Source organism: Hyperolius riggenbachi, chromosome 5, assembly GCF_040937935.1.
Source record: "Hyperolius riggenbachi isolate aHypRig1 chromosome 5, aHypRig1.pri, whole genome shotgun sequence".
Lineage (NCBI taxonomy): Eukaryota > Metazoa > Chordata > Amphibia > Anura > Hyperoliidae > Hyperolius > Hyperolius riggenbachi.
This window is the reverse complement of record NC_090650.1, coordinates 374,795,322-374,822,139: the sequence shown is the minus strand read 5'-3', so window position 1 is coordinate 374,822,139 and position 26,818 is coordinate 374,795,322. Positions and strand designations below refer to the sequence as shown.

The following is a 26,818-nucleotide window of genomic DNA, read 5'->3' as shown; positions in this document are numbered from 1 at the left end:
AAACAAAAATTGAATTGTTTGGTCACAATGATGTTTCCTTCATTTGGCGTGAAAAGGAGAAGCCATCAACCCAAAGAACACCATCCCCACTGTCAAACATGGTGGTGGGAACCTAATGCTTTGGGGGTGTTTTTCAGCCAATGGGCCAGGGAACCTAATCACAATCTCAACAACAACATCAGGCAGTCTGCAGAGAAAACTTATCCTTGGGAACAAGTGGACATTTCCCACCCCGGCCATCCATGAACCTCCCAGATGTACATGTCACTGTTAACCACACTACCATTCGCCGTACCTCTCAAGCCCGCTGTCTGGGTGTCACCCTGGACTCCGCACTCTCCTTAACTCTCGACATCCAAAACCTCACAAAGTCCTGCAACTTCCACCTTTGTAACATCTGTAAGATTCGCCCTTTCCTGACCTCTGCCACCACCAAACTCCTCATCCATGCCCTTATAATTTCCCGCCTTGACTACTGCAATGCCCGCCTGTCTGGTCTCCGTATGACCCGAATAGCCCCACTGCAGTCCATCATGAATGCGGCAGCCAGAATTATCCACTCCTCCCATCGCTCCACCACAGTGGCTCCCCTCCGTGTATCCCTCCCCTGGCTTCCTATCCATGTAACGGAACAGACCACGTACCTGCAGTATTGGAGTCTGAAGTGTGGAGGACAGCAACTCTTGCAACTCACGCCACAGAGCCTCTGAAGTGATAACAGAGTCTCTGGGAAGCAAAAGGCAGAAGCGCTTGCAGACCAAGCGGCGTGACGACTAGGCGCGTGACCAGGATGACTGCAGCACTTCCACAGGCTGAGTACGGATGTGCAATAACTCAGCAACTGATGCAGGAGTTAGATAATTAGGCAATAGCGTAGTCTTAATCCTTTTCCAGATGTCAGCAATGAAGCAGGTTCTCATACAGGCCAGGGTTGATAACAGAGCAGGAAGTCATCCGGAGCAAAGGTCAGTAACAGATCATGTAGTCAGACAGGCAGAGGTCGGCAACAAGGCTGGTAGTCGTAACAGGCAGAAGTCGGTAACCAGACAGGCAATCATACAAGCAGGAACTCAGGAACAAGGGCAGAGTCAGAACTCACGTCACGGGAGAACGTATCACTAGATGCAATACAACAGCACTGAGTCCAGGTTCTCTTCGGACTTATATAGGCCGTTTGACGCACAGCTACGTCATTACGTACGCGTGCGCGTGAATGCGTAAATACATCAAGTACAAGCGGACGTCCTTCCACAACGCGCCTGCGCAGTACACGTAACCCACGCCCTCCAGCGCTGAGACCCACGCCACCGCACATGACGTGCACGGACGCAAACCGCCAGGACCCCACGCCTAATGGAGCGGTGGCCTGCCCCAGGACGAACGCGGACATCCGTACGTGTCAACGCTGTGACCGTGTCAATCCAGTCCAGAATCATATTCATGATACTGTGTCTGACCTACAAATCTGTCCATAAAACCTGTCCAACCTACATTTCCGATCTTACTCACACCTAGCCGCTCACTCCGCTCTTCCAATGAACTTCGCCTGCCCGCCCTCCGCATCATCCAGTCCCATGCACGCCTCCAGGACTTCTCAAGAGCTGCTCCAACACTATGTAACTCCCTACCTCCACCCATTAGGGGAGCCCCCTCCTTCAACATCTTCAAGAAGGCCCTCAAAACTCACATTTTCACTCTGGCCTACTACCCCTCACAAGTGCTCTAAACCCACAGCTGAACTCTGGTCCTCTACCTTTCGTGTCCCTACCTCTCCCTCTTTATTGTAAGCCTTTGGGCAGGGTCCTCCTCCTTTTGTGTCCTACCTGATCATGCACCTCCATTACTGTGAACCCATGCTATGCATCTGAGTGAACCTAACTTGCCTAATCTCCATGCTCCCCTCCAGTGACTGACTAAGCATTACCTTATACTCATACTGTGCTGTGTGATCTGGTCTTTCTTGTATTCCTGTATTGTCATATTGCTGTATGTCATTGTAAATATTGTATGTAACCTAAACTAATGTCCAGCGCTGCGTAATATGTTGGCGCTTTATAAATACAATAAATAAATAAATCAGTGAGAGCCCTACAGTTCCACAGCGGACACTGCAGAGAAACTGACGCCAAAGCCTCGGTGGATCAACTCGGTCTGAGCGATGGCCAACTTCATTGTGCACACAGCTCCCCCGCCCGCCTCCCTGCATGGCAACAGAGCATGTCATCACTCATCAGCTATACATCTGACTTCGCGTCTGTTCGCCCGGCCCGGCGATGGGATCAGATCCCGTTCCCCGACTGGCGACATCAGTCAATGGTGTGTACGCACCTCATGGTATGGATTAGATTGTGAACCCCTCTGAGAGACAGTTAGTGACATGAAGATTTCCTCTGTAAAGTGCTGTGGGAGATGTCAGTGCTATGTAAATAATAATAATGATAGATAGATAGATAGATAGATAGAATTTGGTTGAAAAAAGGCATCAGTCCAAGTCCAACCAGGACGTGTACAATAACTTTTCTGATTGATTACTTGTTTTTAAACGAACAACTTTAATGAGAGGGATATGGAGGCTGCCATATTTATTTCCTGCTGATCCTTTGCCTCTGATACTTTTATCCATACACCCCTAACAAGCATGCAGCACATCAGGTGTTTCTGAAATTGTTGTCAGATCTGGCAAGATTAGCTGCATGCTTATTTCTGGTGTTATTTAGACACTACTGCAGCCAAATAGATCAGCAGGGCTGCCAGGCAACTGGCATTGTTTAAAAGGTAATAAATATGGCAGCCTCCATATGCCTCTCACTACACTTCTCCTTTAACACGTTTCCCTGTTTTGTTTTGTGTATTGATCTGTTGTAGACATAATGAAATGAGCTGGAGCGATTAACTGAGACTGACCAACTGAGAAATAACATCTAAACAGCGGATAATGGGATCATTTTCGTCAGTCTGTTCATTGAACAGCAGCAAATATTGGCTCTTTGCAAGATTTCTCTGAATAAGCCAGAGGTTTATCCGTAGGGGAATTGTGGTCACGTGCCACACAAACATGTTAATCGCCTGTTGCTACAGTTTCTGTGCTCTGTGAGAGAATGCCTTGCGCACTACAGTGCAGCTCAGGTTTATTTACCATGCACTTACTTCTTCCTTGTGTGTGCACAATGCAGCTGTCCAGCTTTTCTCAGCGCTTGTTCACACTGCAGGCGTTTTTGTTATTTTTTTAAGCACGGGCAATTTTTCAAAATCGCCCTGAAAGTGCTTACACAATGATTCTCTATGAGATAGTTCATATCTAAACAGTTTGTTTCCGATCCGTTTAGATAAGCGGTGCTTGAGCCATTTTTGAGGCGTTTACGCCTCAATGAAAGGTATAGGAAAAACGCTCACATAACCACTTTGTGCAGCGATTGCGTTTGCATTTTTAAGAATAAATACATTGTATTTATTATTTTCTGGATAAAAGTGTTCACTTCCTGACTTGCATCAGGGAGTGAATTACCAAAACGCTCGGGTAAAACGCGTTGGAAACTGCTAACCACAAAAAAGAACCGCCCACCCAAGCGCCAGTAATAGGAAACAAAAACCGCCTCAAAATAAGCCCACCGCAGACGGACACGCAAGCCGAACCCAATGTATTTCCTGCACAGTAGGAAGTAACTTTTTTTAGGATCTCCAGCATCATGTCCAGCTTTCCTGATCTGTTCATTATGTGCACATGGTAAGGAATAAATGGTTATCTTGGTCCTTCTGACTGATCTGTTCATTATGTGCACATGATAAGGAATAAATGGCTATCTTGGTCTGTCTGACAGATCTGGGACTGATCCAGCAATGCGCAGGATGACATTCCCATTTAGCATGCCCTGTAGGAAGTCATTGCAATAGTTTGGGTATTATCATGGTAACATCAGCACAAGGGCAAATACTTTCTAAAATCCCTTTAATGCATAAAGCTGTCACCTTCTTGTGAAAAGGATTATGTATTCTCAGCTATAGGGCAGGGTCACTTTACTAACAAGTGTGCTGGCTGCCTGTTTAATCTAGCAGCTTCTCCGCTTACTCAGAGTATATAAGGAGGAGATGGATGCTGGATTACTTCCCATTTTCTGCTCATTATTGGAAAGACATCAGTTAACACACTGAATGGGGTCAGCATCTTCAGATCCAGCTGCTGCTGTCAGTTCAGCAGCCCCAGTCCTGGATACATGAGCGCATCCAGCTCTGTCCTCGGGAGTTTGCAGCCTAACGAAGATATCTGCCTGCTGACGGCAATGTTTTTCGATTTTTATGCACAATTTATTTCCCCCTCCCGATGCTTACCTGCGTGCTTCGATTTTGTATAAAGCACTTTTCTAAGCGCTTCTGCAGAGCGGTTCTGTTTGTTCACTTCCTAACGTCAGTCAGGAAGTGAACTCTTTCACCCGGAAATGAATAAATACAATGTATTTATTCATGAAAGCGCTGGGGAAATCTCTATACAAAGCGCTTTTTCAAACACTGCGATTTTCCTGTTCCTTCCATTGAGGCAAATCACCCCAAAAATGGTCCTTTAGTGAGTGGATCGGAATCAACCCGCTCAGATGTGAACTCTCTCATAGGGAATCATTGCACAAGCGCTTTTAGACTTAAAAAAAAGGCAAAAAACGCCCCTAGTGTGACCGAGCCCTGACTTCTATTCTTCTGTCTATTCCTGGTTTGTTTCCTGTAATAGTTTTCTATATAACTGAATAAGAATTATCATTGTAATTTCACTTATATTTATGAACATACAGAGAAAAAAAGCCTAGGACAGAAGGAAAACATAGAGAAAGTATGTATTTAGAGTTTTAGCCTAATCCTCCCTCATCTATGACTAATCACAACTGTAGTTTGATCTCTCACCTGTGTCAGCTGGTTGCCTTGGCAGAGCAGCTAATTTGTAAACACAGATTATGTTCCAAGGGTGGACAACAGATGCTGTTATAATCAAATAAAGTTTTTGTTCTTTGAATTAGACTATTTGTTTCCTTCTTCACAGGTGAGTCCACCACTACCTCCTTTTAAACTTTTTTTTTTTTAACATGTTTTCTACTTTTTGGCATTTCTGTTCTTCAATTATATCATGATCTCTACATCTTACATGTATGTACAAAATTCAGCTGTCCAAAATATAATCTTGCTGGTGGTACAATTTACCCTTGTACAGTAGATGGCATTGGACTGACTTAAAGGGATACTGTAGGTAGGTCGGGGGAAAATGAGCTGAACTTACCTGGGGCTTCTAATGGTCCCCCGCAGACATCCTGTGTTGGCGCAGCCACTCCCCAATGCTCTGGCCCCGCCTCCGGTTCACTTCTGGAATTTCTGACTTTAAAGTCAGAAAACCACTGCGCCTGCGTTGCCGTGTCCTCGCTCCCGCTGATGTCACCAGGAGTGTACTGTGCAGACACAGACCATACTGGGCCTGCGCTGTGCGCTCTTGATGACATCAGCGGGATGGAGGACACGGCAACGCAGGCGCAGTGGTTTTCTGACTTTAAAGTCAGAAATTCCAGAAGTGAACCGGAGGCGGGGCCAGAGCATCGGTCAGCGGCTGCGCCAACACAGGATGTCTGCGGGGGACCATTAGAAGCCCCGGGTAAGTTCAGCTTATTTTTCCCCGACCCCCCCCTACAGTATCCCTTTAAACCCGCAGTGAAATTAAATAGATCTACTTTGGTTGTAAATCCAAATACTGTAGGTCTTTCTTGGAATCTCATAGTCTTATTTTGTGTTTAAAGGTTAAAATTTCTCAGCCACAGAGAGATTTACAGCCTGTGATTACTTATCAGTGAGAGTTATGCTACACTGACTGCATTCTGAGTGCAGAGAAGCTGTAATTTAAAGGACAACTGTAACAGGAGGGATATGGAGGCTCCCATATTTATTTCCTTTTAAACTATACCAGTTGCCTGGCCAGGGACGGATCTAGGGGGGGGGGGGGGGGCGGGTATCGTGCCCCAGGCGCAGTTTGTTGAATTCTTAAAAAGGCGGCAAAATTTGGATGGGGAATGGCAGTTTAGGTGCCAAAACCTGATCTTTAGGCGCCAAAACCTGACCTTGCCCCAGGCGCAACTTGGTCTAGATCCGTCCCTGTGCCTGGCTATCGGCTGATCCTATGCCTCTAATACTTTTAACTATAGACACTGAAGAAGCATGCAGCATATCAGGTGTTTATGACATTATTGACAGATCTGACAAGATTATTATTATTATTTATATAGCGCCGACATCTTCTGCAGCACTGTACAGAGTATATATTGTCTTTGTCACTTAACTGTCCCTCAGGGGGGCTCACAATCGAATCCCTAAAATATGTCTACTGCTAGGTACACACCATACAATTTTCTGTTCGATTTTTTTTTAGGGCTCTTTCACACTACAGCTGGTTTTCTGCGTTTCAACGCAACGACGATAGTTTGCGTTGACCAAGGTAAAATGAAAGTCCATAGACTTTCATTTTACTTTTCACACCCAACGCTGTGTTTCGATTTGTTGCGGTACGGCGCACCCGGGAGCATTTTATCGTTGGGAATCTGAGTTTTTTCCCGTTGGGTTAATTAATTACTACCGCCGCTATTCAGCGTCGCACCACAGATTCCCGATGAAACGCTGCAGCCTATTCAACGCGTGCAGGGAACGGCTCCTGCATGCGTTGTCTAATGTGGAAGAGGCCTTAGATTTACCTGCCAGAAAAAAATCTATCTAGCAGGTAAATCTAACAGAAAATTGTATGGTGTGTACCTAGCAGCCTTTGATGAATTGATGCCATGCTAGGTACACACCATACAATTTTCTGTTAGATTTACCTGTCAGATAGATTTTTGTTGAACATGTTGAAAAAAATCTATCTGGCAGGTAAATTCAACAGAAAATTGTATGGTGTGTACATACACATTAGGGCCAGTTTTAGAGGGAAGCCAATTAACTTATCTGTATGTTATTGGGATGTGGGAGGAAGTGCCTGGAGGAAACCCATGCAGACATGGGGAGAACATACAAACCCCTTGCAGATAACGTCCTGGCTGGGATTCAAACCAAGGACCCAGCGCTGCAAGGCAAGAGCGCTAACCACTATGCAACTGTGCTGCCTTAAGAAGAACCCAAACTAGCTGCATGCTTGTTTCTGGTGTGTCCCATGCTAGGTACACGTCCCATGGTGGTCTCGCTCTGGCCCTCGCAATGCTCAGCTGACAATTTGTCAGGCTGTGCAATATTTACTTTCCCCAGCTCCAACAGGGGCGCTGCTGTGGCTCTCGGCTCGAAAATAGGCGGTAATAGATGATCCCAGATCGGACGCGACTGGGATTGGGTATTTCTGTCTATCTCCGAGCCGCGAGCCGCAACTGCTCCTGCCCTGGAGCTGGGAAGGTAATATTTACATGGCAGCAGTTCGTGGATCTCTAGCGAGACCACCATGGGACGGAGGAAGACGAGGGAAGCCTCGATAGGATCCAGGGACTTCCCCCTCCCAAGGTGAGTACCCCCAGGGGCATTTTTTACAGATTCTCTTTTAGGAACACACCCTAGTTCTAGTCTAGTCCTTTTCTCACACAGGACACAACCAAACTTTTTGTGCATGCCCTGATTATTTCATGAATACACTACTGCAACTCTCTTCTCTGTGGCCTACCTGCTGACCGTTTGGACCTGCTTCTGTCCATCATGACCTCTGCTGCACGGCTTATCCACCTCTCCATGCGCTTCTCCAGTACTATCTTCCTCTGTCAGTCCCTTCACTGGCTGCGAAATACACAAAAGATACAATTCAAAATCCTTATTCTCACCTACAAAGCACTTTATGACCTAGCGCCTTCTTATCTAAATAAACTTATTTCTAGTTACCATCCTACTCGTAATCTCCATTCTAACAACATTCTCCTGTCTTTCTCTCTGGTCATCTCTTCTCCCTCCCAAGACTTCACTAGATACTCTGACTTGCAAAACTAAATTCACAAAGCCTAAGTTGTAGTTTGTCAGAGAAGCTCAAGGATTCTAGCTGAGGTCTTCCTGAGGTGAAATGTGAAATGTGCGTTTAGGCAGCCCTCCCCTTAGTAACAGGATTGTGTCACACAGGATGGGCTGAGCTCTAAGTAAGCAGGAGGGCTACAACTGGCTGCTCCTGAGAATTTCTGTCCCTTTTGTGTCAGGTACCTGAATGTGTGATGGGTCCCTGTCCTCTGGCTGTATTCCTCATCCTCCTGGCCTCCTGAAATGGGGTGTGGAGCAAGCAGTAAGGTACTGCCAGAGTCTATGGAACCGCCACTAAAGAAGAACCCTTACTACGTCAAGCTGATACGCGCTATAGTCCCGGTCCAGTTCTGCAGCGAGCCAGTGAACTGTAAAGCAGAATTCTGGGGAATACAAGAAGAACCCAAGAAAAATCAAGACATGGAGGCGAAGAAGAATCAGGTAGCCAGATACCGGGCCAAATTTGACCCCAGAGTAACAGCCAGGTAAATTCTGATTATCTTCTGTAGTTGATAACATGTGTTACAAACGAATCTGTTGTCCTAACAACTGGCAGTAAAAAAATACAGGGGTTGCAGCCATGTGTTTGTATATTTGTAGCATTGAAAAGGGTTGAATAACGTTCATGACACTCTTTTTATTAGCACTGCCAATAACAATAATTATCATAGGCTTAGCTTTTGGCTCTCTCTTTGTCAAATCATATTTTAATCAGCATTAATTTTAGTATTACAGGGTGGTCCCTTTCTTACATGTTCTGTTCGAGGAGATTGTTTGTAAGTGGAATTTGTTTGTAAGTTGATTCCCGTGTTAAACATGGTGAAATGTGGATAAATTATTTACTTGCGGACAACCCTGGATTTTGACATATAGTATAATATGTTTTTTAGTTGTTTTCAATGTGCTTTTAATTTGCTTTAGAGCTGGTTGAGATGGACATCTGAACCAGCCCAGCATGGCAACCCAGTGTTGCACATGCTTTTCTGTAAGCTTTTCTGCAAGAGCACTTCTCGACGTGCAGCGCTTTTCATCTCTGCAGGGGACATGTAAGCACGGTGATAACGATCCCGGAAGCAAAATGTTGCTTCCAGGATCGGCTAAGCATTGGGCAGATGACGATAAATGCCGGTAAGCAATTGTACTGATGACTGTCCATTCATCCAAAGTGAGGAGTACCATTGTTTACCGTTGCAGAACCATCAGTGTGAACCAGCCCTTAAAGGGAACCTGAGGTGATAGGTATATGAAGGCTGACATGTTTATTTCCTTTTAAATAATGCACATTGCCTGTCTGTTCTGCTTATTTTCTGCCTCTAGTAGTACAAAGCATAGACCCTGAACAAGCATGCAGAACAGATGTTTATGACCAATCTGACAAAATGGGCTGCATGCTTGTTTCAGATGTGTGATTTAGACTAGAAAGATTGCAGGACTGCCAGACAACTGGTATTGTTTAAAAATAAATAAATATGGCAGCTTCCGTATGTCTCACACCTCGTTTCCTTTTAAACTACTTACAACAATTTATACAATACTGTAACATGTAACAACAAAAATATGTCATAAAAATATATACCGGTATTGTTTATTTTATACAGCCTGATAACTTTGTTTGTATCTCTGCATCGTTGTCTTATGGCCCATACTCACGACCGTGAGTATGAGGCATTGCACGGGCGCGCACCCCGAACCGTCGCTCGTCGCTGATGTCGCCAGGCGATTGGCACGGTCAATTGCCTGGCGACAGTTGCCGCCGCAACTCCGCCGCAACTGTTGCTAGTCCGTGTGAGTATGCGGACTAGCGACATCAACATAATTGAAAATAGACGACGCTTCCGGCGGGGGGAGGAACATCGGCGACAGCTTCCGTCGCACAGCTGATCCCTCTTCCGCGTGTGTACGCGGAGGGAGCTGGTGACGAGCTGTCGCCGGCCTGTCGCGCACACGCTCACGTGTGCTGGCAACAGGCCACTTATGTAGCCCGTGAGTATGAGCCATTAAATACAAACAAAATTAAAAGTAAAACCCCTTTTTTATAATAAGAATATATCATTAGCCAGAAGCATAACTGCAAATCATGCCCCCCTCCTCCCCCTCCAGCAAGACTTTTATGGGCCCCCTATGTTGGTATGGGCCCCCATGGTCTAACTCAGAGATCCCCAACCCTGTCCTCAAGGCCCACCAACAGTATGTTTTGCAGAAAACCACAAACATACACAGGTGGGGTAATTAGCGCCTCAGCAGAGCCGATTAACTACCTCTGTGGATTTCCACAAATCATGCACTGTTGCTGGGCCTTGAGGACAGGGTTGGGGAACACTACTGACAACAACAAGTGCTACCACCATGTCCCTCCCTCATAACACTGTGAGGACCATGACTAACGACACCAATAACAAGTGTGGCCAAAACATCTGCCCTGAAGTGGGGGTCTTGTATTGAAGGGAGGGAGGTCAAAACGTAGGGTCCCTACAGCCCTGGGACTTCTGTGAGTGTAGATTAAAAGAGTTAAACAGTTCAATGGAAGAAAAGTTGCACAAATCAGCGCATGTGATCTAAATGTCAGAAGCGCTGTCTATGCACGTTCCTGCTGCGTGGGGCACACTATACAAGTTGCCAAAATGTGCATGGCAATGCGTATAGTGTAAACAAGGCCTTACTTATTCCCAGTCATATGCCAATCGTTGGTTTTGAGCCTCGGGCTCTTTCAGTCCTATTGACCCTATCTCAGGTCCACCCCTTTCCCTTTTCCCTGTAATTCATACAGAAATGTACTAATCTGCACCCTGAATTAGTAAAGCTAAGAATTTAGACTTTAGGCCCCTTGCACACATGCGCACTGTGTCATCCCACGTTACGCTTACTCATGCAAGTCTATGGAGACTTGCACAGTTCACACAATGAGATGCGGTGCACGGGAAGAATCAAAATTGCCTCATTCCCAACACAAAAGTCTGCACCACATCATCTATGCCTACCGCACAGATTATGCAGCAATGCAAGTCAATGGGCGACAAGCAGAGCAGCAAGTGTGCACCATGGGAGCGGGATGTGACGTGGCACGCATGCACGGCCCGCTGGGAATCCCAGTGACTTCCTGCCCAGCAGAGAGTACATTACTAGCCGGGGGCTGGGCTATGCATATAACCCTGTTGCCACACCATTAATAATACTATTAATATTAAACCCGCATACCCATGTTCACTCCTTCCTCGTGGTGGGGCCTGGGCAACATAAAGTAAGGGATTGCCTGTCGGGGTATGGTGGGGACTTTGTGAATCTTGAGCCATCTTGAGCCACTACGGTAGCCATGAAGGCCTGGCAGGAACCTTGATTACAATGGCTACAGTGGAGAGTGTATGGAGTTGCTGGGTGGCGGATCAAGGAATGCTGGCTAGATATAGCAGGTACTGGGGTAAGCCAGGGTCGACCCAAGCTAGCACCGCTGGCGTGTGGTAAAAGTTAAATTCCAAAGGCTAAGGATAGCAACCCCAACAGAAAATCAGTGTGCATCAGGGCTGGATTTATCATAAGGCACTGTAGGCACGTGCCTACAGGCGCCAGGTGATAGAAAGTTGGCTCACTCTGTTCCTCAAGTGCCTTCCTCCCTCCTTCCTTCCCTATGCAACATAACACTGAGGGTACCTCTGGCTACCCAATACTAAGGGGCACCTGTAGCTACCTATGATGGGCAAGGGAAATAAGACAAGACAAATAACATTTATATCGCGCTTTTCTCCTGGCAGACTCAAAGCGCCAGAGCAGCAGCCACTAGGACGCGCTCTATAGGCAGTAGCAGTGTTAGGGAGACTTGCCTAATGTCTCCTACTGAATAGGTGCTGGCTTACTAAACAGGCAGAGCCGAGATTCGAACCCTGGTCTCCTGTGTCAGAGGCAGAGCCCATAACCATTACATAGAGTGACCATATTTTTGTGGGTCCAACCTGGGACCGGGGGGGGGGGGGAAGGCGCGCGCAGCGCGCCGCGCCGAAAAAATGGGCGTGGCCATGACATTGTATGGGCGGAGCTAACGTAATGATGTAACAGCGAGGCATAAGAAAGCAGTGTTTACGCCATGATGTGGACAAACGAGACTTTGTATCATGGGTGTGCAGAAACTGTGTGATGCTAATAGTATACCGTAACCACAAAGCAGCAAACATAGCCATCTATGACCATTAAATAATAAATGCAGTAACAGTTACCCCGGACACCAGAAAATAAACGCAATAGGCAACATGTCAGTATAAAATAAATGCAATGCGGGCAAACATGTCAGTACAAAATAAACGCAATGCGGGCAACATGTCAGTACAAAATAAACGCACTGCGGGCAAACATTTCACCAGAAAAGAAACGCACTGCGGCCAAACATTTCACCAGAAAAGAAACGCACTGCGGCCAAACATTTCACCAGAAAAGAAACGCACTGCGGGCAAACATTTCACCAGAAAAGAAACGCACTGCGGCCAAACATTTCACCAGAAAAGAAACGCAATTCGGGCAAACATTTCGCCAGAAAAGAAACGCACTGCGGGCAAACATTTCACCAGAAAAGAAACAATGCGGGCAAACATTTCACCTGGAAAAGAAACAATGCGGGCAAACATTTCACCTGGAAAAGAAACAATGCGGGCAAACATTTCACCAGAAAAGAAACAATGCGGGCAAACATTTCACCTGGAAAAGAAACAATGCGGGCAAACATTTCACCTGGAAAAGAAACAATGCGGGCAAACATTTCACCTGGAAAAGAAACAATGCGGGCAAAGATTTCACCTGGAAAAGAAACAATGCGGGCAAACATTTCACCTGGAAAAGAAAGCATTTACTCACCTGGCAGAAGTGTCCGGCCTCTGGCGCGCTGCTCCGTCCCGGGACCGTCTTCCTCCTCCTGCTCTTCTCTCCCGCGCTGACAGGGCTACGGCAAGATGGCGCCCGAAGCCCTGTACTAGTGACACAAATAGGTCTCCAGTACAGGGCTTCGGCAGCCATCTTGCCGTAGCCCTGCTCGCCTGCCGGTGTCGGAAACAGACACCGGAAGACGAGGCTGGAGCGGGGCTGCGGGCAATGAACTGGCACGGCGTCTATAGACGCCGCTGCCAGTTCATTGAGGAGAGAGTGGCCAGAGTCCCGAGGCCGGGACGTCCCGCTGCTGAAAGCGGGACGTTTCCCGGGACCTCATTAAGCCTGGGACAGCGGACCCCGAATCCGGGACGTGTCCCGGGCAATCCGGGACGTCTGGTCACTCTAGCTCTGACTGAAGTCAGACTGGATTAGCTGCATGCTTGTTTCAGGTGTGTCATTCAGCCACTTCTGCAGCCATAGAGAGCAACAAGGCTGCCAGGCAACTGGTATTGTTTAAAAGAAAAATCCATACCCCTCTCAGTTTAGGTTCCCTTTAAACAGCGGGGGGCGGGGCAGACTGCGACAGGAATCCAGTTGTTAGCCAATTCAATGCAGGCAGAAGACAGGGAGGGAGGGGAGCAGTAGCAGCAGGGCAGAGCAGGGCGGCGGTGGGCCGAGGACGGAACACTGATGTCACATACTCCCGCAGCTGGGACGTCCTGCATCTAAAAGTGGGACTTTTCCTGGGACCCAAGCCAGCCTGGGACAGGGGACCCCGAATCTGGGACCCGTCCCAGGTAATCTGGGACGTATGGTCACTCTACATTACACCATCCAGCCATGCGGGAGAAGGGAGAAGTGACAGCTGGGCCAGCCAGCACACTAGTGCAGTTTGGTGGTGGTTTCTAGGTTCATGGAGGGTGAAGTCTAGGGTGCCAGGACATCTGTGCCTATAGGCTCCTGTGACATAAATCCAAGCCTGGTGTGCATGTAAGCTTTGGGTGGCAGCCCCACCACCAGGGTTGGATGCTGAAGGCTACACACCTTAAAGGAATACTGTAATGGAAAAGAGGTAGGTTTAACTTACGTGGGGCTTCTACCTGCCCCCTGCAGACATCCTGTGCCCACGCCAGGACAAAACAATCCCCCAGTCTCCCGCCGTGGCTCGCTTCTGGTATTTGCGACTTTAATGTTGCAAGCCACTGCGCCTGCATGCCCCTGGCCGCACAGGTCCTTGCTCCCGCTGAAGCCGCCAGAAGCTTCCTATGAAGCCCCCAGGTAAGTTAAACTCACTTTTCTTTCCATAACCGTATTGCTGTAAATCAAATTATTTCTGAAACTAAAGCGAAAATAACCAGATTACCTAAATGTGTACCTTATACTGGGCATGGAGAGGAAATATCCGTCACTAAAGCTACATACTCACCTGAGGACCACACTTCACCTGTTTAAACAATTGTCCATAATTAGATAGTAAATTCTCTGTTACGCTTTCTTGATGATGGTATTATTATCCCATCCATCAGCAGACTTTCCAGGTCTGGCTAAATTCATTCATATATAGTTGATGATTAACTAGAGGGTGCATTAAGAACCGGTTTGGGACCGCCACATGTTAATACTATGCCACATTGGGCTTAGACAGCCACAAGTATGGTATAGTTTTAACATGTGGCGGTCGACGGCTCCCATGCATAGGACACGATCATGCATCCTTGCCAGTGCAGAACTCAGCTGAGTTTTCATTGGCTCCTGACGTCCTGATCACTGTGAGCCAATCACAGTGATTAGGTTGTGCAAAATTGAAAAAAGGGCTCAGGGCCTTAAAGGGGCTCTGAGCAGTCGATAAAAATGAAATTGGTACTTACCTGGGGCTTCCTCCAGCCCACCGTAGGCAGTGAGGTCCCCCGGCGTCCTCTAGGCTCCTCTCCAGGGCCCGCTGGCGCCTCCATTACTGGCGAGTTTCGGGCTGAAAGTCGGCAGTACGAAGCCGGCAACAGAGCCGAGAGCGGTACCGAGAGAGGAACCAGGAGGATGCCGGGGGACCTTGCTGCCTACGGTGGGCTGGAGGAAGCCCCAGGTAAGTACCAATTTCATTTTTATTGACTGTTCAGGGTCCCTTTAAGGGGCCAAAGCCTACTGTCCCCAAGTAGATTAAGTGAAACCTGCATTTGGTTGTTCATTTTATTTTTTTTTTGTTATGGGACTGCAGATTTTTTTAGTGTGAACTTATAATAAACAATTATGCTTAGAGGCATTACGCTTTACTGTATGAGATGGGACATTAATGCGTATATTTGGGTCCTTTCACATGTCCATTGCGGTGTTGACCATTGCAGTCTGTGGAAAGTTCTGACCAGTTTTTTTCTGGACATAAACGTATTTTGCTGCCAGCTAGATAAATGGCAAACATCTGCTCCAGAGTGGCAGCAGACCCAGCGATAGACCCTGGAGCTGTACAGGCTTGTTCACACCTAGGGCGTTTTGTGCTTTTTTGAGCACAATGAATCCTTATGGGATATTTCATATCAGCGCGATTTCGATATTAGATGTGATCATGTGAACAAAGCCTACCAGATCCCTTCATACCAGTACTATACTGCTCCAACATCATGTGAACCCATATGTTTCATAGGGTATCCCACCACTTCATAAACACTCTGTTGAAGCACCGTATGTGCAGGAAATATCAATTCTTCTTCTTGGTAACATTACTTAGTTACCATATAGTTTGGTTGAAAAGAAAGATATCTGTCCAACAAGTTCAACCAGGAAAAAATAAATAAATTAGGGATTATTGCTGTCCTGCACACCCACATATCTCAGTTGGATAACTTATGAGGACCACATACACATGATTTAAGATGTTATTCATACATTCTATTATGCAGTCAGAATTTACCTTTTTGCCTTTTCTTCCACTGGGCCGAACATTTCACGTTTTCTTCTTCCTTCATATTTTTTCATTATGTATAAATTACCGTATTTTTCGGCATATAAGATGGGGTGTATAGAGTACAAGACACACCTAAGATTAGAGGGCAAAAACCAGGGAAAAAGAAATATACTAAACTTGGTGTGTCCATGTTCCAGGAGCTTCTTGTAAATGTTCTCCCCCAATTATTGTGTCCTGTGACAGGACGTGCGCTGACACTGCGGAATTCCTCCACAAGCGTATAATTTGAGGGAACCCAGCAAAAGGTGCAACGCACCTGTAGAGGGAAATTCCTGTCGGCAGATGGAGCTGTGGAGTGCAGAGGAACAGATCCTCTGCCCTGCCACAGACACCAGACAGGAATTGTACGAAGGGAAGAAATGCAGGGCAAGATAGCCCTGAAAGAGAGAGATCAAAGCGACAGAGGGTATGTGTGTTCACCAATCTAGTCGCCACCCAGCGACGATGAACACACAACCATGAAGATCAGGTGAGAAGGCAATCGCAAGAGATGGCGATTGCTAACAGCAACACAAGACCGAATAAGCACAGATGAGGTATGTATGTATGTCCACCAATCTAGCTGCCAACCTGCGACGGTGGACACACAACAGAGGAAACCAAGTGAGAACGCAATCGCAAGAGAAGCGATTGCGAATGAGAATGAGCACAGGGACAGATTGTATGTGTGTGCACCAATCTAGTCGCCGACCCGCGACGGTGCACACACACAACAGCAGATACGAAGTAGGAATGCAATCGCGAGAGAGACGATTGCCAGAGGTGACGCAAGGCTAAAGCAAGACAGGGCACGAGAGTAGCAAAGGCACAGCAAATCATACAATGAGAAGATAAGGAAAATAACAAACGCTAACTAAACGCGAACACCGCACTCATTCGCAACAGTGAACGCGTTTACAGTGCGGTCTCCGCGTGTTAAGCACAACAGGGACAAGCACGCCTAACTAACCACCGACAGACAAACATGAAACAGAGGACGTGAGCGCTTGCTTAACGGTTACCTCACCGAGCCTCCAGCAAGCGTTAGTATCAGACAAGACAGATGCACGAAAACAGGAATAAGTGAGAGATACGATCCACTGCTCTTTCCGCCAGAGTAAGTGCGATCCAAGTACATCAACAGAGCTAGCAGGATCCACCGCTCTTTCCGCCAGAGCTAGCATGATCCAAGTATAGAAACAGAGCGAGCTGGATCCACTGCTCTTTCCGCCAGAGCAAGTGTGATCCAAGTATAGCAAGAGAGATGTAGATCAGAAGGATCCACAGCCGCTACCGCTAGAGGCTAGTGCAATCCAAGCACAACAGACAGGTGAACAGAAGGGCCTACCAGTAACAACCGCTGCTCTGGTCTGGAATTACTCTAAGCTAATCTTTACACAATAAGCATGGCTGACACTCCAAAAGTGTTTCACAGGACAAACCCTTATGACCAGCGAAGTACTGTGGAATCACATGGTATTTATAGAGCAAGCCTACAGAGGATGTGGCTAGGCAATTTGCATGACAACCATATGCAAATACCTCAGCAGCAGCAAGCTGCAAAACTGACAAAAGGTCTCTTTTCCAGAGCCCTGCAGAGTGCAGACCTGAACCGTGGTCAAAAAGCTGCCTGCCTGCGCAGGCAGCTGAGCGGATCATTACAGTACACCCCCCCCCCCCCCTTCTAGGGTCGGATTCCAGAGACGACCCTCTAAACTGATATTTGCAAAAGACTCTAACTGAAGACTCATGAAGGTCGGGACAGCCCGACTAGGCCCACCTCCAGGATCAATCCTCCCGAAACCGACCTCATCGGAGACAGAAGCCACCGAAACATGCCCATCAGCACCACAAGTCTCAGCGTAACACCCATCAAAACTGTGAACGCCAGAGAAAAACCCATCTACACCCACCGAGCCATGCCCACCACCTTCCAGGGACCGTCCAAAAATACCAAACCTGCCACAATACCCATTTGAAGTGTCCCTTTCCACAAAGAACCCACTGTTGATCTCATCCAGGGTACCAGGAAATATTTCTCCCAGGATCTCCCAGAACACTTTGAAGCTCCGCAGAGATCCCAGGAGGGCAGAACGATCACCAGGCTCACATGGGGAACTATCAAGAACCCCTATGGAACCAATGACCATTCCGGATTCAGAATTACCAGGACAAGCATCAAGATCAGGTCTTTCAGGGACCACTTCTGGGCATGCAGGCAGACAGGCAACATCAGAACAGGTTTCCACCGAGGAAACATCTGAGCAGGCTGGCAACCGAGACACACTTGGGCTTTCTGGGTCACAGAACACATCGGGATACACTAGCCCAAGGGGAACCTCAGGACACGTCGAGGAACTGCCAACCTCAGAGTTCGCCACGACAAGACCAAAATCATCATGAGTAGAGGTCACAAGCACTGGACTTTCAAAAGAAGGCATGGACTCAAATCTAGAATTCTCTGTGACTGTAATGTCATCATTGACTACACATGAGTGAAGCTCCACCAGAGCTGCAAAGGTAGTCAGCACAACAGCAATGCCCACTGAAGTGGGCAAAACCTCAGACGGATCTGGGGGGCAGGGGGTATCTACAAGAAGTTCTGCACCCTTTAGGAGGGACTTGGAAACCTCCAAAACATCAACTAAGAACACAGAAATGTCATTTTCCAAGTTTTCTATGAAGGGTTCTGAACTATCCATGTTACAGGGCTGAACATTAAATACCTCCTGCAGGCAGGGCAGATGTCCCAGGAATGGTTCCACCATAAGCTGAGACTGAATTTCATCATCATGAGCGGGATGTACAGGAATATTTACTGGAACATACACTGACTCCCTAACTTCAATCTCACTGCACCCAGAATTCTGCGTAGCAGTCAAACTAGCTTGAAACTCCAAAACTGCAGAAAAACAGGTGAGAATAGTAGCAATACCTAGACGAGCCTCTAGGGACACTGCAGGAGATTCTAAGCAATGCCATATTAACTCATCCAGAGTACAGGGTGCAGAATCAGCATTTTCCTCAGAACAAGAAAGGGACTCACAAATGTCAGTGCGAGTGGAAATCATGTTTTCATTCATGGTACAGGGCAGGTTCAGAGAAAGTTTCTCTGGACAAGGCAAAGAAGCTTCAGCATCAGATTCGCAAAACCGAAGCGCTGTCTCACTCTTAGATTCGGCTAACAATGTCGAATCCGAGGAGTCAGAACGCAAAACCTGCGAATCCAATATCGCTTTAGGTTGTGAAACTGACGCTTCCATAGCGCAAACCTCCGCGATCTGCGGAGCAGACTGTAAGGCGTTCAGGACAGAAACACTGGAGCAACTGTCACTAGGCAACGGGACCTTACAGGTGTGAACAGGATGAGACAAAGACTCATTTACAGAAGAAATAGCGACAACATCAGGAGAAACTTTATTAGACATATTAATTTTACTTTTGACGCTGTATAATTTAGGAATTTTCCCCATAGCAGGATCACAGATGGAAGATCTTAAAGATCTGTTTCTAAATGACAAGGGATCCCACACATCCTTGAGAAAACTGGCACATTCATGCTGATCACAATCTGCAGGAACATCCGAGAAACAGGCATTAGATCGCATAGATTCAAACTGCACACAGTCAGGAGAGAATCTTTCAGGATTCGTACAGGAATCAACCACAGTGGTACACCCATCCATTTCAGATCGCACAATGTCAAGACTCACATGCTTTACCCCAGAAAGGCAGGAACAATCATCCGACAACGCTGTCTCTTTATTGGAGTCAATTGATTGGTGTGTGTGCAATTCATCCAAAATCGTCTGCCACACACACATCACTGGATCCACAAAACATTTGTCACACTCATCAGAATCTATCAAAGTGTACACGGAATTTATACAAGCGTTTAGCGTCTCTGCGCTTTCTGCGATATAGAAAAACGCAAAACGCTTTCCAATCCATCTCGAATTCCTCAACCAAAGCTCCAATATACCAGGGAGCAAATGGGGGCTCAAACAACCCGGTATCTAAGTATCTCTCATACTGGTTGAGGTCAGGTACATGCATAGACTTTCTTACTCCTTTAATATAAAAAATAATTCTGCCTATTAAAGTGTCCACAAAAGCTTTGGATTGGGGTAAAAAACCCGGAGACTGAGCAACATCATTGTAAACATCAATAGGGAGTGTTTTATTCAGATGCTTGCGATTTTTAGTTTTTCCTAGGGGTGGGACGGCGAATCCGGCGAATCCACGAATCCCTCGAATATTGAGAAATATTCGAGATTCGTGGATTCGAATCCCGACGCCATTTCCCCCTTAACGAATCCGCCGAATACCGCTGCATCCCCGCGCGCAACCGCCCCCGCTCGTCCTCTTCCGAACCCCCCCCGCGCCTCCTTCGCTCGCCCCATGCATAGATGTGACCATCGGCTCACCTAAAACCTGTCCTGGATTCTCTACCTGCCACCAGCGCAGAGCCGCAAACCCGCAGACCTCTTGTTTCCTCCTCTGTTCCCTCTAGTAACCGCCCGGCGCTTCAGTGATGACGCGTATGCAAATGCCGATCACTAGGGGGAACAGAGGAGGAAGCAAGAGGTCTGCGGCTCTGCGCTGGCGGCAGGTAGGGAATCCAGGGCAGGTGTTAGGTGAGCCAATGCTCACATCTATGCAAGGGGCGAGCAGAGGAGGCGCAGGGGGGGGGGGGGGGGTCGTAAGAGGACGAGTGGGGGATCGGTGATTGCGCGGGGATGCAGTGGGATTCGGCGCTGGATCCCCTTGTTAGGTGAGCCGATGCTATTTTTTTCTATGTAGGGGGTAAGCAGAGGAGGCGCACAGAGGGAGGGGTACCCTGGCTAGCTATATTGAGGGTCCCTATACCTAACTAGCTACACTGAATGCGCCTATACCTAACTAGCTACACTGAATGCCCCTATACCTAACTAGCTATACTGAGGGTCCCTATACCTAACTAGCTACACTGAATGCCCCTATACCTAACTAGCTATACTGAGGGCCCCTATACCAAACTAGCTATACTGAATCCCCTTATACCTAGCTATACTGAATGCCCTCTTACCTAACTAGCTATACTGAATGCCCCTATACCTAACTAGCTATACTGAATGCCCCTATACCTAACTAGCTATACTGAATGCCCCTATACCTAACTAGCTATACTGAATGCCCTTATATCTAGCTATACTGAATGCCCCTATACCTAGCTATACTGAATGCCCCTATACCTAGCTATACTGAATGCCCCTATACCTAGCTGTACTGAATTCCCCTATACCTAACTAGCTATACTGAGGGCCCCTATACCTAACTAGCTATACTGAGGGCCCCTATACCTAACTAGCTATACTGAGGGCCCCTATACCTAACTAACTTTACAGAAGGCCCCTATACCTTGCTAGCTATACTAAAGGCCCCTATGCTTTGCTAGCTATACTGAAGGTACCTATACCTAACTAGCTATACTGAAGGCACCTGTGCCTAACTAGCTATACTGAAGGCACCTATGCCTAGCTAGCTATACTGAAGGCACCTATGCCTAGCTAGCTATACTGAAGGCACCTATGCCTAGCTAGCTATACTGAAGGCACCTATGCCTAGCTAGCTATACTGAAGGCACCTTTACCTAGCTACCTATAGTGTGAGCACCTAGCCTGCCTACCTATACTGTGGGCAACTATTCCACGGATCGCAGGATTCGTTAGATTCGGGATTCGAAAGGTTCGAGATATTCGAGAACCTTTTTAGATTCGGATTCGGATTCGGATTCGAAGAAATTGTGGATTCGTCCCATCTCTAGTTTTTCCCTTTTTAGCAACTTTGCATGTCTGCTGTTTAAATGCAAGAAAAGTATCCAGGCAGTTCTTTTCCATCTGCTTAGAAGCTAAAGTGACAAGAGAAACATTGAACTGATTATCATACTGAATGGTTTTGCATATTTCAGACTTAACAGAAATAACCTCCTTTTTGTAGTTGCTATGGGCAACAAATCTTTTGGCTGACAAGCCGAATCAGCAGACTGGCCTGCAAGCACCCACTCATTAGAATATGCTAACGACTGAGAGGTGTTGCATAAACCCATCTGATCAGCATCTTGCACAGCAGGAAAAAAACTCATAGAAATAGCCTGGCAGGGGAATTCTAAGCTTACGAGAAAACACGTGAGCCAGAAACCTGCGAGGGTTATGTCTCAGATTCTTGTGTCTGGCATACTAATCAGCCCACACAAACAGATCCCCTTGGAAAAGATTGTAAGCAATCTGACCACTCCAAGTGAAAATATTGGTGGCCTGAAATTCAGGATTTGCCAAGAATCTGGAACATTCTGATATGAACTCATCTCTGGTTTCAGAGTCCAGTATCTTAAACCTCTTAAAGACACAGGACCCATATTCGACCAAATCGTACAAATCGGAAATTCCCTCTGCACTGGGAATTTCGGTTTGGCTGGTCATATTGTAGCGATTGTGGACGCGCGCTGACACTGCGGAAATCCTCCACAAGCGTATAATTTGAGGGAACCCAGCAAAAGGTGCAACACACCTGTAGAGGGAAATTCCTGTCGGCAGATGGAGCTGTGGAGTGCAGAGGAACAGATCCTCTGCCCTGCCACAGATGCCAGACAGGAATTGTACGAAGGGAAGAAACACAGGGCAAGATAGCCCTGAAAGAGAGAGATCAAAGCGACAGAGGGTATGTGTGTCCACCAATCTAGTCGCCACCCAGCGACGATGAACTCACAACCATGAAGATCAGGTGAGAAGGCAATCGCAAGAGATGGCGATTGCTAACAGCAACACAAGACCGAATAAGCACAGATGAGGAATGTGTGTATGTCCACCAATCTAGCCGCCAACCTGCGACGGTGGACACACAACAGAGGAAACCAAGTGAGAACGCAATCGCAAGAGAAGCGATTGTGAATGAGAATGAGCACAGGGACAGATTGTATGTGTGTGCACCAATCTAGTCGCCAAAACGCGACGGTGCACACACAACAGCAGATACGAAGTAGGAACGCAATTGCGAGAGAGGCGATTGCCAGAGGTGACACAAAGGTAAAGCAAGACAGGGCACGAGAGTAGCAAAGGCACAGCAAATCATACAATGAGAAGATAAGGAAAATAACAAACGCTAACTAAACGCGAACACCGCACTTATTCGCAACAGTGAACGCGTTTACAGCGCGGTCTCCGCGTGTTAAGCACAACAGAGACAAGCACGCCTAACTAACCACCGACAGACAAACATGAAACAGAGCGCTTGCTTAACGGTTACCTCACCGAGCCTCCAGCAAGCGTTCGTATCAGACAAGACAGATACACGAAAACAGGAATAAGTGAGAGATACGATCCACTGCTCTTTCCGCCAGAGCAAGTGCGATCCAAGTACAGCAACAGAGCTAGCAGGATCCACTGCTCTTTCCGCCAGAGCTAGCGTGATCCAAGTATAGAAACAGAGCGAGCAGGATCCACTGCTCTTTCCGCCAGAGCAAGTGTGATCCAAGTATAGAAACAGAGCGAGCTGGATCCACTGCTCTTTCCGCCAGAGCAAGTGTGATCCAAGTATAGAAATAGAGCGAGCTGGATCCACTGCTCTTTCTGCCAGAGCAAGTGTGATCCAAGTATAGAAACAGAGCGAGCTGGATCCACTGCTCTTTCCGCCAGAGCAAGTGTGATCCAAGTATAGAAACAGAGCGAGCTGGATCCACTGCTCTTTCCGCCAGAGCAAGTGCAATCCAAGTACAGCAAGACAGATGTAGATCAGAAGGATCCACAGCCGCTACCGCTAGAGGCTAGTGCGATCCAAGCATGACAGACAGATGAACAGACGGGCCTACCAGTAACAACCGCTGCTCTGGTTAGAACCCCACCAACAGACAGAACAGGCAAATAATACAATCCTGACTGCTCTAGCAAGGATGCCTAGTGCAGTCCCAGGAATTACTCTAAACTAATCTTTACACAATAGGCATGGCTGACACTCCAAAAGTGTTTCACAGGACAAACCCTTATGACCAGCGAAGTACTGTGGAATCACATGGTATTTATAGAGCAAGCCTACAGAGGATGTGGCTAGGCAATTTGCATGACAACCATATGCAAATTCCTCAGCAGCAGCAAGCTGCAAAACTGACAAAAGGTCTCTTTTTCCAGAGCCCTGCAGCGTGCAGACCTGAACCGTGGTCAAAAAGCTGCCTGCCTGCGCAGGCAGCTGAGCAGATCATTATAATTTCTCAGTTTTTGGCCATTATATATATAAAGTCAGCGCAGGTCTATAGTAATACAGCTTTCATCATTTTTTGGTATACAGGATCTTCGAACAAAAGGGTAAAGAAGCAAGGCTTACCAGATTCCAACAACCCACATTATAAGGTTGTAAACGAGTTTGATAGGTGGTCCGCAGAACTTTCAAATGGTGTCGTTTCACCAGCGATGTTGCACACTACAGATTCCTCCGGAATATAGTAGATATCCTGAGATCGCAGAGACTCACCAAAGGGGAGTCCAGTAGGATAGTGACATGAAAGAGATGTACGGCACATCTAAGTGTAAACCGTCTTTATTACATAACAAGTAAAACAATTAAAAACAAGGATAAAGGAAAACTCACATACGGGGCCCGTGCACTGGGAACCCCGAAAAAGTAGCGCGCATAAAATGGTCAATAGAAGACCTCAAATAAAATGGTGCCGCCTGTCGCCTTCCAGAAGGGAGGCGCTGACTTTATATATTCATTGCTTGTGTGGACTTTTGGACATTGTCCTTCTCGGCTGTGGTCGCCTTCTGCCTTGGCGCTGACACTTGTTTTTTATTTTTGGCCATTATAGTTTGAAATTAATACATGCTACCGTAATTAAAAACCCATGTATTTTATTTGCCCATTTGTCCCGCTTATTACACCATTTAAATGATGTCCCTATCACAATGTATGGCGCCGATATTTTATTTGGAACTAAAGGTGCATTTTTTAATTTTGCGTCCATCACTATTTACAAGTAGAGATGCGGTGAACTGTTCACCCGGCGAACATCTCTGGGGCGTTTACTACTTCCGGGTCGCACTGACTCGGAGTAGTACGCTTGCGCTGCCCGGCGGAGTGCGTCCTAGATTGCGCTGCTGCTGCCGAGCACTCTCTGCGCATGAGCACGCACGTGTGCAGAGAGTGCCCGGCAACAGGACGCGCTCCACCGGGCAGCGCAGGCGTACTACTCCGGGTCAGTGCGACCCGGAAGTAGTAAAAGCCCCAGGGTTTTGGAGATGTTCGCCACATCTCTATTTACAAGCCCATAATTTTAAAAATGATATTAATATACTCATTTGACATGCATATTTAAAAAGTTCAGACCCTTAGGTAACTATTTATATATATTTTTTTTTTTAATTGCAATTTATTAAATATTTTATTTGGGTAATTTTTGGTGTGGGAGGTAAACAGCTAATTTTAAATGTAAAAAAATGTATTTATTTAATAAAAAATGGATGTGGGTGTAGTTTTACAGTCAAAAAGTCCTGGAAGCGTGGTCGTACGCTTCCAGGAAGCATTAGGAGGACGGGAAACTTTTTGTTACTCAGAAAAACCGCAGCCTCTGGTATGAGGCTGTCCGTTTTTCTGCGGGGGGCTTTGATCAATGAATGGGATCTATAATCCCATTCATTGATCGCTGGGCTAACGGCCGCGGGAGTGCGCGCAGCCTATCTGGACGAGAATGTTCATCCAGGCTTAAGTGGTTAAAGGGGACTCCCAGATGCCGCCATGAACACCCCAAGGGAGTCATCGCCCCACCTCCTCCCGGGGCACCGGAAGTGGGGAAGGGCCCCTTGTCCATGGATTGGACAAGGGCTCTGGGGGAGGCAAGGTTTGGCCACCCCTCTCCCCCGGAGCCCCCCCAAACCATGGACCATGTGGGCTGGCATAGCTCAGGGTGCGAAGCCCCACTCGGCTGGGGCTCTGCATTCTTTCTATCTCAGCCTGCATGGGGACAAGGGGTTAAAGAGCCTCGGGAGGGGGGACCCCACGTCGTTTTTTTTTTTAATTTCCTACACTCTGAACATAAAAAAAAAGTTTAAAAAAGTAGGAAAATATGCCAGAGATCTTTATACAGCCATATTGTGGCTGTATAGTGATCCCTGGCCAAAGCATTGCAGCTCCGGAGGGGTTTCTAGGGGGTCCACCCATCTTGAAATTCATTGCTCTTTCTTTTGATATATGTATATTTCCACTACCTTTAGGTTTGCTACATTGTCTGTCACTTACCGCATTTAAATGTATACTTTTTTCCTATTGAAACTTTAAAATCGATTTTCTCAAAAACTATAAGGTCTTTTTTTTTGTAGCCACTGTACCTATCTACATACCCTGCAAATTTGGTGTTTCTAGTATGTAAGGGGGCTTTGCTATTAACCGCTAAAGTCGGCGGCCGCTCACCTGCCATTAAAGGGAAGGTTCAGGGACTGTTTAAAAAAAATAAAAATCCGCATCCACTTACCTGGGGCTTCCTCCAGCCCGTGGCAGGCAGGAGGTGCCCTCGGCGTCGCTCCGCAGGCTGCCGGTGGTCTCCAGTGGCCGACCCGACATGGCCAGGCCGGCGGCCAGGTCGGGCTCCTTCCGCGTTCCAAAATGCGCCTCACGGTGGCGCGCTGACGTCATCGGACGTCCTCCGGGCTTTACTGCGCAGGCTCAGTACTACTACTGAGCCTGCGCAGTAAAGCCCGGAGGATGTCCGATGACGTCAGCGCGCCGCCGTGAGGCGCATTTTGGAACGCGGAAGGAGCCCGACCTGGCCGCCGGCCTGGCCAGGTCAGGTCGGCCACCGGAGACCACCGGCAACCTGCGGAGCGGCGCCGAGGGCACCTCCTGCCTGCCACGGGCTGGAGGAAGCCCCAGGTAAGTGGATGCGGATTTTTTTTTTTTAAAAGTCCCTGAACCTTCCCTTTAAAGTCTATGGGAAAAATGTGAACTAAAATATTTTTCAAAAAAATTGTGTTCAAGGCGGACAGGCCAATGTTTGCAGACTACTGCACGCCGGCGAAC

The 26,818-nt window shown here is 47.3% G+C and overlaps 2 protein-coding genes across 2 annotated transcripts in view; one reads left to right on the top strand and one right to left on the bottom strand.

Moving 5' to 3' along the window:
• Positions 1-8,013, bottom strand: part of LOC137517814 (V-type proton ATPase subunit d 2) — a 56,864-nt gene extending 48,851 nt beyond the window's left edge. Inside the window, exons 1-2 of the mRNA XM_068234868.1 lie at positions 7,870-8,013; positions 7,658-7,767 (exon numbers count right to left, since the gene is read on the bottom strand). Of these exons, the coding sequence (XP_068090969.1) occupies positions 7,658-7,724 (67 nt within the window). The 5' untranslated portion in view covers positions 7,725-7,767; positions 7,870-8,013. The remainder of the gene's footprint in view (positions 1-7,657; positions 7,768-7,869) is intronic.
• Positions 8,014-8,178: 165 nt separating this feature from the next.
• LOC137517813 (serine/threonine-protein kinase H1-like) overlaps positions 8,179-26,818 on the top strand; it is a 36,527-nt gene continuing 17,887 nt past the window's right edge. Inside the window, exon 1 of the mRNA XM_068234866.1 lies at positions 8,179-8,480. Coding sequence (XP_068090967.1) covers positions 8,239-8,480 — 242 coding nt within the window. The 5' untranslated portion in view covers positions 8,179-8,238. The remainder of the gene's footprint in view (positions 8,481-26,818) is intronic.